The 14307-nt window shown below is 37.8% G+C and overlaps 1 protein-coding gene across 1 annotated transcript in view; it reads left to right on the top strand.

Moving 5' to 3' along the window:
* Positions 1-2339: 2339 nt before the first annotated feature.
* smarcd2 (SWI/SNF related, matrix associated, actin dependent regulator of chromatin, subfamily d, member 2) overlaps positions 2340-14307 on the top strand; it is a 32994-nt gene continuing 21026 nt past the window's right edge. Inside the window, exons 1-4 of the mRNA XM_051674501.1 lie at positions 2340-2702; positions 5123-5313; positions 12924-12966; positions 13040-13162. Of these exons, the coding sequence (XP_051530461.1) occupies positions 2544-2702; positions 5123-5313; positions 12924-12966; positions 13040-13162 (516 nt within the window). The 5' untranslated portion in view covers positions 2340-2543. The remainder of the gene's footprint in view (positions 2703-5122; positions 5314-12923; positions 12967-13039; positions 13163-14307) is intronic.

The raw sequence follows: 14307 nt of genomic DNA, 5'->3' as shown, positions 1-14307 counted from the left end.
TCATATTGTGCTCCTTGAAAGATTTGGATATCTTTTTATATCCTTTTCCATCTTTATAAAGTTCCATTACCTTGTTATGCAGGTCTTTTGACAGTTCTTTTCTGCTCCCCATGACTCAGTATCTAGCCTGCTCAGTGCATCCATGTGAGAGCTAACAAACTCATTGACTATTTATACACAGACACTAATTGCAATTTAAAAAGCCACAGGTGTGGGAAATTAACCTTTAATTGCCATTTAAACCTGTGTGTGTCACCTTGTGTGTCTGTAACAAGGCCAAACATTCAAGGGTATGTAAACTTTTGATCAGTGCCATTTGGGTGATTTCTGTTATCATTATGATTTAAAAAGGAGCCAAACAACTATGTGATAATAAATGGCTTCATATGATCACTATCCTTAAAAGTTTTTTTGCATGATCAGTCATATTTTCTAAATCAATGCCAAAATTTCACAATTTCTGCTAGGGTATGCAAACTTTTGAGCACAACTGTATATAGTATGCCAAAAACAGTATGCCAATGGAGTAGTATGTCCGAATCCTTAGTATTCATAAAAATGTATGCGAGAAATACCCAGATGGCCTACTACTTCAGGTGAGATTCTGAAGTGCGGATCGACTGGACACTTTACGAACAAAACGCTGGATTTAAAAGAACGCAGGTGGACCACGAGTCAGGTGGCTCTTCTCAACTGCAAGTTATATACAGTATATGTATATGTAACCGGTCCTGCTTGACCTGCTCCGAGTGGGATTCAAACCGGCATCACCTGGCATGGGATAGCACAGCTATCACATACCAGCTGGCTCCCTTACAAATATACCAAGAAAGTTGTTCCTAGTGCTTGTTTAACAAAACTGGAGTAGATTATTTTCGCAGTTGTTGTTATTACGTCATATATTCGGGTCACGGGTCAATGCCCATGTTCCCAGATGAAGTATGTCCGAAATCTATTCATACTACTCGCATGCATACCTAAATAACGTACAGTTTTACCAGTCGAGAAGCGCGTTCATGATCAAAAACAGCACATACTGTGACATTACGTGATTTTTGATGCAGGGATGGTCATATCAAGTGCAAACGACGATAGTAGTTGAGAGTAATACCAGGTCTGAACAGGGCCAATATTAAAAATGCAGTCAGTAATTCTTTTATAGAATAAAAGTTCTCAGTTATTTCTGCTATTGGCTGTCAGCCTTGATTATGAGTGATAAGGCAAGTAATATCACAGTCTTTCTAGCAAGTCAATCCACTGTTGGCCATCTTTGTAACGCTTTCGGGAGACTATTTCCAGTCATGCCAGTGAAGTTCCTATCTACGTGAATGGTGAGAGACTGAAATCTCAAAAACGGTTGGTCAAGATTACGATCAAAGAACGTATTTCACATCAGCAATAAAATTTGACAACACTGGAATCATAAATTATGCTTCTTTACCTCAGATTACGCTAGAAAACGCAATTTCCCCGGCTTGAATAACTAATGCCATGCGCGTTCTCGAGTTGATCGACAGGCGATGTCTGTACCTAAAAGGTGATTGGCTCTTTTACCTGTAAGGCGGGACTTCTGTTCTACATCCGTTGAGCGTTCAGAGCTCCTTGGTTGGGCGTTCCAGTTTCTCCCATTCATTTTAATAGAAGTGGCCCGTCTCTACTAAATAAATAGTCTCTGGTAATATTCAGCTGGTTATATGATCTCTACATGGTTGCATGTATGTGTACCATATGTAGAACAGAACAGCTTTTTTTTTTTTTTTCTAAGACTGATATGATTAGAGTCTTCATCTCATGTGACTGAACATTATTATTAAAAAAAAAAAAGAGAGAGAGAGAGAGAAATAGAGAGAAAAACAAGAAATACATTTCCTTTTTCTTTGTCACCTTTAACTTCTGTTAGAATTGTTGTGTAAAAGCAATAATACATGGACAATCGTGCTGTTGTACTCAATGTCCATAATAATTATAAATTAAATTCAATATGATCAATTGCTAATTTAATTTTTTTCAATTATTACCGATTTTTATATTAATTTATTGGTTAATTGTTATCAAATGACTGATTCTGTCTATTTACCCAAATTTTTAGATATTGATTGTTTAATTGATTTCTTGATTTCTCTGTTGATTTAGGCTATCGCTTTCCCAAATGGTTATTGAGTGGCACTAATGGGCCCCCATAATAATACCCATACTACAGTCATAATTGTCGATAAAATCAATCCCTTATACAGGGGATTAGAGGGAATATTATTTGGCAACCCAGAGGGAGGAGATTTAAGAAGCCACACACACCACTGATAACTGAAGACATTGGTTAGGCTCTTAAAATGTTATTGAGAGGCGACCATTAAAATAAATTGGGGGTTTGACAAGCTTTTATGGGAAGAGCTGACACACTCAACCGACAGCGCGAGAGCTAGAGAGAGAGCGAGCAGCGAATCGACACCGACTTTTATGGAGTTTCTTCAGTTGCCTCAGTAACAGTCTTTTTTCTTTTTCTTTAAAACAAGTATCAGCGGGAAAAACAATCAAGTCAAATAATGGCTTCTAGAGTGGGTTTCCCCGTCAACTCCACCACCCCAATAAACCCCAATATGAACCCTATGAACCCAAGTCACAGCAGCGCCATGAGAATGCCAGCAATGCCGCAGAATTCACCCTACAGAGGGCTGACCAGCACACCGAACCAGTACCACCAAGTAAGTGATAAAACAACTCTTTATTTGTTCTTTTAAGCGACTGGCATCGCGCCATAGCTGTCCACCCTGCTGCCTTCATCAAGGAAGTGACACTCACAATAGAGATTTCAAAACAGCTGAAACTATTTATCGCATTAAATATTGTAGAAAATAAGATACGACCATGCATCTTTTGACAAAAATATGAAGAGGGGGCTCTAAAATGCTTTAAACACTTTAATACTCGATAGTGAGGCCCTCAAAGAACAAACGTCTGCTTCCGCGTTTCAGTTTCTTCACGAAGAAAACGCGCGTGCTTTACTTTCAACCAAAAGTTGCCTGCAAAGACATTTGGACGAACATACATAAAAAAGTTTTTTTATTTTTTATTTTTATTTAATTTTTTCATATGCCATGGTAAAACCATGGTATTCTTTGAAGCATCTTGAATTGACCACGGTATATGAATATGGTATTTCTAAACCATGGGATTCAAAATCTAATTTAAACTTTAAACAGAAATGATTTTGAGATTTTTTTTTTTTAAACAGAAACATTTCGTAAAATAAGAAGTGTTTACTATATACCCTATTGCTAGGTCACTAGTCAAATAAGCTAATTTACATGGTGACATTAACCATGTGAACTTTTTTTGATACCAAATTTCAGATTTCCTTGCTTCCTTGTAAACTAAAGGAATATTCCGGCTTCAATACAAGTTACGCCTAATCGATAGCATTTGTGGCATAATGTTGATTAAAGCTATAAAACCTCTTTTAAAGCTACACTATGTAAATTTTTTTTTTTTTTTTTTTTTTTTTTTTTGGTTTGTTAGAAAACAACAAAATGTTATTAATGAGAGAGTGCAACAAAAATCCATTTTCCAAACCATGTCTTTACCCAAATATACTTTGATAAACCTATAATAATGATTTATATTTTAGAGCTGTCGGGATGGATTTCGCGGGAAATTGCATACATACATCATTCACCCGTGCATGTCACGTCATATCCGTATACAGGGAAAATAACCTCCGGCTACTGTTGCGCATGTGTGGGAGTAGCTGAAACTGAAAGTTTGTTGTCACAACCAACAGAAAAAATTTACCATGGATCATTCAAATCTGCAAACCTCCGGGGAATCACTGGTTGTAAAAACAAAGAAACCCCAAACAGAGCAGAGTCTACAAGCAAAATGGGAAAGCGACAGAGTCCGTAATAAAACTCGAATCAACATTAGCTTGGCTTTTCAGAGGTGGCGACAACTCTGAGATCTGAAAGGGTTTAAAAGTGACCCAGAGATGGCTTTCACACCCATGTGTGTGTAGTGAAATACAAGAATTATACTGTAATTGGTGCAGAAATTTTCACTTGCTAGCACACGTGTGTATTTTTCTTTATAACGGCAATAATTTATATAAATAATTCCTTTAGTCCTAGGCTTGTCAAGGACATGTGAGTCTTGAAATGATGTTGACCACTGGTTGGTAACAATGACAGTCTATAATTTAGTTACTATCGGGGTCTATTTGGCCAGAATATCATGCAAAAACTTTACGTTTGACCTTATCAGACTATCAATCATTATGTCTAATGTTAACGAACGTTGTGTAACTTTTGTAATGTCATTTATTTCAAAACAACAATGTTTCCAATAAGTAAAACAACAGCATAAGATATGGCACTTATCTGCTCAGATGACATGTTTTCGGATATCTGTCTTTTCCTTTCTTTCATTATTTATGTCCATTCGCTCTGATAAGATGTCCTGTATCCTTGTGCACACCAGTGCCTCGAACCACATTCATCCGCGCAGAGCCGAAGCATGACTTTCGTCATTACCTAAACAATGTTCTTCTGCAAGACGCATGCAGTTTTATTTTTTAACCAAAAGTTACATAGTGTAGCTTTAAGAAAAAAGAAAATAATTGTTGTTACATGAAGGCACTTTAAATGAAAGTGAATGGGGCCAATCCATAAACATTAAAATACAGTTTCAAAAGTTTAGCCACAAGACGTAAACGCTATACATGTTAACAGGATTTTAGTGTGATAAAATCACTTACTAATCTTGCCTGTGTAAAATTAGATTCAATACTGAGCTTACAGGGTTGTTATTGGATATAAATTTACACTGATATGGTTAGTTATCAATTTTTTCACATTAAAATTATGTTAACATTTATTGTATGTTTGTCTTGTGACAATACTAAACATTTTGTATTTAATGTTAATGGACTAGCCCATTTCACTTCCATTGTAAGTACCTTACTGTAACTATGATTTTAAATTGGCCATACCTTTAACATTGAGGCAAGCTTATCTAGTTCATAAAAGAATATGAAAACTGTGTAGCTATCTGTTAAATTTAAAGCTATGTGAATGTAGGGAGAATGTCAAACGCTTTAATCCCATAAATCTACATTTATTTTTACACACAGCGCCCAAGCATGCCACCTAACCGAGGAGTGCCAATGGGGGGCATGGGGTCAATGGGTTCCACCCTGCCTGGTCCATCTTATAGTGGAGCCATGCCCATGCGACCCGTGATGTCTCAAGCTCCAATGGACCCCACTCGCAAAAGACTCCTTCAACAGCAGCAGTCAGGGGGCCTTATGGGTCCCAGAAGGGGGTTAGTAAATTAAGTAGCATTATATGTTCATTTATGGCCACATTTGCCATTGCTACAGCTAAAGTATTTGTGACGGTAGTATTCACACAAAACCGGTTTCCATGTTCGTCTGCTGGTCTTCTATGTTGGTTTTAAAACTGTAAAGAGCATATGATTCTGCTTTCATAGGATTCATAATAGTAACTGTCCATTACTGGACCCAAAGTGTGATTTGCTAATGGATTGAGGCTTGTCTCAGGAGACCAAAGGCTTCTTTGTCTCTAAAACCTAGAGATTCATTGTTTGTTTTTGGTTTTTTGGGTTTTTTTTATTGCCAAAGAAAGCATAGTTTTAAACTTGTCTAATGACATTAACTGAACCAAAGGGCAGATTGCCTGTTGTTTGTTGGGGTGTAACGATCCATCAATCTGCATTGATGCAAATGAAAATCCTCTCATGATTTACTTACCTTTAAGCCATTCCAGATCTTTATGATTTTCCTTCTTCAGCAGAGCCGAAGTGAAGATTTTTATAAGCAGATTGTACTTGCATGTACTTTAAATGGGTGCCATCAGGCTGCTGGCTGTTTGATGGTCCAGAAGGCATATTTAGGCATCATAAAAGTAATACACATGACTCCAGTTGATCAATTAATGTCTTCTGAAGCAAATCGATAGGTTTGTGTAAAAAATAAATGGATAAGTAAAACTTTATTAACTAAAAAAAATTGCTTCCTGCCAGCTGTCAATGCATCATTGCTTGCAGTGATGTAAGCGCTATGGTGCATTCACGTGAGAAGTCAGAAGTGCATGCTTTGTATACAACAGAGGAACGAATGTCACGCAAGAGTTAGTTCATTTCAAACAGCAATACAGAGCTGTGCGGAAGCAATGATTTAAAGTTAAGTGTTTTAATTATCGATTTGTTTCTTACACCAACCTGTCGGTTTGCTTCAGAAGACATTAGCTGATCGACTGGAGTCGTGTGGATTACTTTTATGCTGCCTAAATACGCCTTTTGGACCATCAAACAGCCAGCAGGCTGATGGCACCTATTTACATGCATTGTATGGACAAACTGAGCTGAAATCTGCTTATAAAAATCTTCACTTCGGTTCTGCTGAAGAAGGAAAATCATACACATCTGGGATGGCTTAAAGGTAAGTAAATCATGAGAGAATTTTCATTTTTGGGTGAACTAACCCTTTAACTAAAGCCCCTGTCCCGGATCTGCATGATTTTATGCACTGCACTGCTGCCACATGATTGGCTGATTATCTAATCGCATTAATAAGTAGGTGTACAGGTGTTCCTAATAAAGTTGTCACTGAGTGTATATCGCTGGTAGAGCAAACTTTGCTATTTAAATAAACATGTACTCTCATGTCTTGTTATTAAAAATGTTATTGATTCCATCCACAAAAACCAACAAACACAACATAAAATATGGAATCAGTTATATAAATTACCCCCACACCCGACACAAACATGCATTACAGTGGTCACTTACATTTATAACAAAAAAATTAAAAACAAACCAAAAAAATATACTTTCAAAAAACAAGAGTGCACATACACATCAAACTAAAAATCAAAAATCCCTCTCCACTGCCCCTGCCCAAGACCACTTTGTTGTATATCAAATGCCTTTTCGGCGTCAAGTGAAATGGCGACAACCGGAGTCTGATCATTTGCCTGTAGGCAAGGCCTTAATTACCTCGCCAAGCTCCTCCAAGTTTGTCACAGAATCAAGATAATTTTTTTTGCTCTGTCGTCAGTTTAGGGAGTTCTAATGGTTCCACAAAGTTTCTAAAATCTCCATCAGTAGATGAAGATGTGGAGCTATAGAGATCAAGGTAGAATTCTTTAAAAGCATTATTAAAATCAATGGCCGAGGTAAATATTTCACCACCAGCAGATTTCACTCAGGGAATGGTAGAAAAAAAACTCTTTCTGCTTTATATATCTAGCCATAAGCTTCCCTGCTTTGTCCCCAGACTCAATATGACTGTCTTGTCCTGAATAGCCAAAACTCCACCTTCTGCGACAAAATTGTATTATATCTGTATTTCAATCGGGTCAATTCTCTGAGGCTGTCAGACGACATTCGGTGCTTCAGCTCTGCCTCGGCACTTTTAATATTCCCTTCCAGCTCCACGAGCTCTTGTGCTTTGGATTTTTTGATGATTAAACTGCCTTAAGTGCTTCCCAAGCCATGCCCACAGATGATACTGAGGACCAGTTGGTCTCCATATAAACATTGATTTCAGCCTTTAACATTTGTTGGAAATCAGGATTTTGCAAAAGTGATACATTAAAGCGCCAACTATATGATTTATTATTCTGTATATGTGATGTAAAAACCAAACTATTTGTCCGATGTCAGATTCCAATAGAATGGCCCCTGAAGGTTTCTGCATTGTTCTGTCTTTTCAGAGCGCTGAAACAAAAACACATTAATTTGCACTTTATCAGTTGACTCTAATTTTATATTAATCTGACTCCAATTTAAATTGACCTCTAATTTAGATTACAGCTCTAATTAATTTTTGATCATTCTTTTAATTTGATCTTTTTAAGTTATTGATTACTCTGAATCATCTTAATTTTCATTTGTCCTTTCGATCAATACTTGAATGTCGCTTGGAGTCTCACGCCGGGCTTTATTTCAATTACGTGGATCTCACATCACAAGATAGCCAGCTCAGTTCATAGTCAGAGGTTGCAGAGTAAAATAAATATGATCTGATTTGGCTTCTCTCATAATCAGATGATACCAACGCTTAGACATGTACACACAACTTGCTATGACGGACGATAAGCAGTGACTGAAGTCTTACATGGATTCTCCCATCATTAAGCTTCAGTAATGGTTTTATCCTGGTCTCATATATGCGGTAACAAACAGTATCTTAAAACAATCTACCAGTCACAAATTATTTCGGAAGAATTCAGAATAAATCAAATAATAACAATTTATTTGCCATGTAGGATATAAAACATTGTTACAAGAATTCAATCAAACCCAATTTCACATATGATCAGAATAAAGAAACATTTCTAAAAATAAAAGACGAGTCAAAGTAACATACCTGGCGATAGAAAGTGACACGCAGCGATAAGCGCGGGATATCTGAGTACAGATTCCTGGTAAAGAAAACTACACACAGCAATTGTGTGGGATATCTGACTACAGACTCCCCGATTCCTTTGTGATCTCTCCTTAAGTACCAAACCATTCTATTGTTATTTCAGATGTGTGTGTTTGATGTTACTCAGGATTTGGTTTACAATTTAGGAGGTTGTAAGTAGACCTTTGAAACTTGTGAATGAGTAGGTCATTTGATATTTACAAAGAATGCACCTAATCTGCTTACAGCATCTGGGTCCTGATAGAATGCAGTATTTTACTAAGTTCTTAAATCTTACTTGTGATTTCACTTTGCTGAAAGGGAATGAGAGCGTTTTAACAGTTGCACTGAGACCTCTTGAATGATACCAAACATGAATGATCAGAAAACCTTTTACATTACAGAACAGGATAAGTCATAACTTAGTTTTTGGTGACCCGAAAGTGACCTGAGGAGAGAGAGGGGGCAGATGTGAGTGAGATCTGTGTTTTATGGTCCTTGCTCAGTAGGGTGTGTTGTCTCAGGTGGAGATGCTCTTCTGTGTGAGTTTTATGATGTTGGTTCTCACCGATTTCTTTGACTTTTACCGGAAATAGCGCCTTTTGGGCGTAGACATTCTGGTGCCAGCCTTATAGTGGCAACACATCTAAACTCACCAGGGTGTGATCTGAGACTAAGATGTTTTCAATTGAGCAATGAACAACAGATGAAATGAGGACTTGGATATAAAAAAGAAAAAAATCTATTCTAGAATAAATCTTATGGACTGATGGAAACACATTTATAGTCCCCTTACCGGAAATTGCGCCTTTTGGGCGTAGACATTCTGGTGCCAGCCTTACAGTGGCAACACATCTAAACTCACCAGGGTGTGATCTGAGACTAAGATGTTTTCAATTGAGCAATGAACAACAGATGAAATGAGGACTTAATCCTGTTAACATGTAAAGAAAAAAATCTATTCTAGAATAAATCTTATGGACTGATGGATACAAATTTATAGTCCCTACCAGATGGGTTCAGAAGTCTCCAAATATCTGTAAGACCAAGATTTTTACACATCCTGTGAAGCATCAATGTTGCTCTAGGGGGCTTACACACTTCTGCTTCACTATGATCAAGGATTGAGTCCATCAAAAGATTAAAGTCTCCTCCCAATATTACATCATGAGGGGTGCCAGTAGCTTGGAACATCCCTTCAAGATCTATAAAAAAGCCCTGATCATCAGCGTTAGGTGCGAAAATATTAGCCAAAATCAGACTTTGCCCCTGAATTTCTGCTAAAACAATAATGACTCTTCCTAGTTTACCTTTATTCTGTTTGAGACATTTGAATTGTAGATATTTATTAATATAATGACCCCCTTGCTCTTACTTGAAGCAGCACTAAAGAAAACATGTCCACCCCATATCTTCCCAAATTTTTCAGCTTCCTGCAGGGAAAGATGCGTTTCTTGAAGAAACTCTATTTCATATTTCTTACGTTTAAGAAAAGAAATAACCTTCCTTCTTTTTATGGGGTGCCCCAACCTATTCACATTCCATGTGGAGAGAGATAGTACACTCATTAACATTTGACATTTTGACATATTAGAAAACATAGATTGTGTGTCAAAAACAAGATTATGGAGACCACATTCCCCATTAGTGCAACAATCAAACCCCAAACTTCCCTCAGAACCAAATAAATAGAAAAAACAAAACATGCACATTAACCCCGCGTACGACAGCGCCAACCGGCGTCAATCCCTCTAAACTCAAAGAGTCCATGTACGCCTACGAGAGCCCCCGTGACAACTTTTTCATCGGATTGCTCAAGTCCGGTGCTTCTGTACAAATTTTGTGAGGCAAAATTACATGACAGAAAATAATCTATAAAACAAAATCCAGCCAGTAGGCAGAATAAACAAGAGTAGATTCATTCACAGAACTTTCTCGAAGGTGTGTTCCTCCACAAAACAAGCTCTAGTCTCTAGCGGAACTAGCACAAAAAAAAAAAAAAAAAACTTTATATAAAGCCGTACAGTTTCCTCAGACAGACTAACGAATTAATGTTCAGTGAGCCGGCTGGTCCTGAGTGCAGCAAATGACGTAATCCTCCCTATGTCCTAGAAAAATACTCCACAAAACAAACTCCAGCCAATAGGAGGCATAAGCACAAAGAAGGTGCAGATTCATCTACATCTGTCCCGAAGCAGTGTTATTCCACAAAACAAACTCCAGCTGCTAGGCGGAACAGCACAAAAAAAAAAAAAAACAAAGTCCCGGATCCTCAGACGGTCAAGAGTGTATTGAGCGAGTCTGTTTCACTCATAGGCCACATAAGAAACACACCATGACTTCCTCAGTCCATTGACAGATGTCGCTTGTAGGCATGTAGATATTTTGCGGCCATACTTAGTATCCATTCTCAATCTGGCCAGGAACATCAGTGTAAAAGCGATCTTCCATCAATGCAAAAGTTTCTTGAAGGAATGTTGTTCCACAAAACAAACTCCAGCCGCTAGGCGGAACCAACACAAAAAGAAACAAAAATGTTGCTCAGCTTCCTCAGACAGCCAAGAGTAAGTACAGAGAATCAGTCCACTCCCATGAAAAACACCAAATGGTTTACTCACCCGTTGTTTCTATGAAAGACAAGGCTTGTTTGGGACATGTAAATACTTTGCGGCCATCCTTCGTATCTATTCTCAGCTTGGCCGGGAACATCAGAGCAAAAGCGATCTTCCATTGATGTAAGAGTTTCTTGAATCGATCACGTTTCTCTCGTTGAATTCGCAAATCTGGTAACAAGAAAATGTTGTGGTTCTTCCAACAAAGCTTTCCTTTGCTCCTCGCGCAACACAAGATCTTTATCGGATGATCTCAGAAATTTGGCCAGAATTGATAGGGGCCTGTCTCCCTCAGCGGATCTGCGAGCCAGGACTCTGAGCTCGCTCGATTTGCAACTTATGGCCTGTTATGTCGAGCAGACTTGGGAAAAGCTCGTCTAGAAATTTCACCATATCTCGGCCTTCCTCATGCTCAGGGAACTCTTGTAACCAACTCAGAAAATTTTGTTTCCACCTCTGTAATCGATCAACGTATTACAGCAAGATCCTCTAAGTCGGCAACAACTTTCGTCAGCATCAAAACATGTTGGACAGTTGACGCTGGATTTCTCCCACCACACCGTCCAAATTGAGTCCCTGGTCTGCATGCCCATCAGAGGTTTCAGCTTGAGCACGTAAGTGTCTTTTTATATCTCCAGAGCCCGAGGATTTTGACTTCTTTGCCATGTTGACTTCAAAGAACATGTATGTAGCTGAATGTATCGAATCTCACTGGATTATGACACACAAATAATTCAAAACTAGTAAAGTGCGCAGAGCTCGCCGTTTAGACGTCAGCTCCTCGCATGGCGTCGCGTGACTACTCATGTCTTAAGATTTTAGAGACTCATAATAATATTTAAAATACGCTTTGAAACAACGATAGCAACAGTTTCGTTTTATGTTACTTACTTTATAAATGCAAACCTTCCCCAAGAAAAACTGTTCAATAGAAACTGAAAATGAGTGATTCTGCCCCTGGAAAACTGAATTAAACAGTGTTTTTAAACCAGATGTACACACATTAAAAAGTGATACTATACACAAGAAAAGAAAGAGATCTGTGGTTGACAAGATAATAATTATTGAAATCAATATTAAATCTGCTTTTTATCGCCTCGTCCTCCATGATTTTTCCCTCCAGCGCAAACTCCAGTCCGCTGTGATTGGTCAAGAGAATAAGCAGTGACCACTGTAGAGCTCGTGCCAATGTGGGTTCCGTCGAAGGGCATAAAGGAGTGAGCACGCTTCTGAGCGCTAAAATGTAAAATGACACCCTATGGTCTTCGTGGGCACACGCAAATGAAAGCCACAAGACCGCAAGTCAACATCAAGTATGCCATTTGGGACCGGACCATAGAGACTTGGGCTCTTTTGACTCGATAGTAAGCAACCACCTAGGAAAGATCCAGAACACACTAGCAACTATATAGCAACACATTAAAACCACCCACAACACCCTAGCGTTGTGATGGCAAATTTTGCAGGGGAAAGCAACACCCACATTTTCTTCAGAATATGTAAAAAAATAAAAAATAAACTTGTTTTATTTGAAAAGGAAAGTAATAAAGAAGGACAATGTTATAAATTGTAAGAATCAGGTCTTTATAGTTAAATGGGCTTTAAGGAATTTCGCTTTTTATTTTCAAATATTTTGTTTGTGAGTTTTGGGATTTTAAATAATTCGGTAGTCTGCAAACTGTCCGTGAAGAAAGATAAAATTCAACCCATCTTTTCAAATGTTTAAAAACAGATGATTTGTGATTTGTTTCATTGTAAATCTTATGAGAAAAGTTATGTTTGAGAATAATATTGTGGCATATAAAACTCTGGACTCTGTGATTTTAAATAATATTCTTACATATGTGCTCACAGAGTGGTGTTCGTAAACGTCTGCTCTACACTTTCAGGGTCAAAAGGCGTAAGATGGCTGACAAAGTGCTCCCACAGAGGGTGAGTTTAACCGTAATAGTATACATGTGTGATGATGAAGATCAGAGTTTCTAATGATCTTGATGTTCTTCAGATCAGGGATCTGGTCCCAGAGTCTCAGGCTTACATGGACCTTCTGGCCTTTGAGAGAAAGCTGGATCAGACCATCGCTCGCAAACGCATGGAGATACAGGAGGCCATCAAAAAGCCTATCACGGTACGGCTCCTCATACAATTGGATAAGCAACTACTGGTGTATAGTTTTGAGTTTGTGTTTCATTTTCAAACATTGTTCTGCATAACACCAAAGATAATTTGTAAGGATGCAGCAATCTATTACTGAGCTCCTATTTTCTAAAATAGTTTTGCGTTCCCTTGCAATTATTTTGAGTTCCCCCTCAAATGTTTTATCCATCCCTTACAAAAATGTATTACAAATTAATGTTAAAAAATCAGAAATTAAAATGCTGCCAAAAAACATGGTTAGTTTTACTATAGTAACACCATGGTTAATTTGTTGTACATGAACAATGGTTTTAAAAACCATGGTTCTTACCAAAAATGGTTACTACAGTGAATTGTTTGTTGGTGGAAAAACATGGTTTTAAAAACTATGGTACTTACGAAAAATTAACCATGGTGTTGCTATTAGTGTTGTCAAAAGTACCGGTACTTTGGTACCAAGTCAATACTAAAATAAAAAAGATGTAACGATACCAGTGTTTCTGCAGTACCGGTAGTACCGAGAAGTGACTCTATCCGGTACCAGCGCACAATATGAATTACACACGACTGCTTTAAAATGCTCCCAGGCTTATTTTCAACGCATGCTCTTTTACACTGAATTCGTGACATGTATTTCTTAATCCACTAAAGACTGCAATCTTACTGTGGAAGAGCTGAATACTTTAAATAAATCAGACCGCTCATCCACTAGAAACTCCCCAGACATTGAGAATCATTCAGAATGTATCAGATGACAGAGCAGAGCACTAATCTACTGTGAACCACACAGCACATGTAAAATATATATTTATATAATTAAAATCATAGCATTTGCGCTTTAATCTCAGCTCAGCTTTATATAGCATTTAAAACAACCTTTAAGGCAAAACCTTTTGACCAAAGTGTTTCACAGTAATAACATTTAAAACATAACATTTCAAAATGACCACATACACAAACATCAGTAGTCTAAAATACAAACACTCCAAAACTGTGTTCTTCATTTCATTTGTCAGACTCAAAGGCCAGTGTAAAAAGATGAGATTTCAGATTTGACTTAAAAGTCTTCAGTGATCACACTGGGCTGTGTTTCAAACTGTTTATCCAGTTATGAAGCATCCGGCAAAAAACACATGT

Source organism: Myxocyprinus asiaticus, chromosome 36 (genome assembly GCF_019703515.2).
Source record: "Myxocyprinus asiaticus isolate MX2 ecotype Aquarium Trade chromosome 36, UBuf_Myxa_2, whole genome shotgun sequence".
NCBI lineage: Eukaryota > Metazoa > Chordata > Actinopteri > Cypriniformes > Catostomidae > Myxocyprinus > Myxocyprinus asiaticus.
This window is presented reverse-complemented; position numbering and strand designations above follow the sequence as displayed.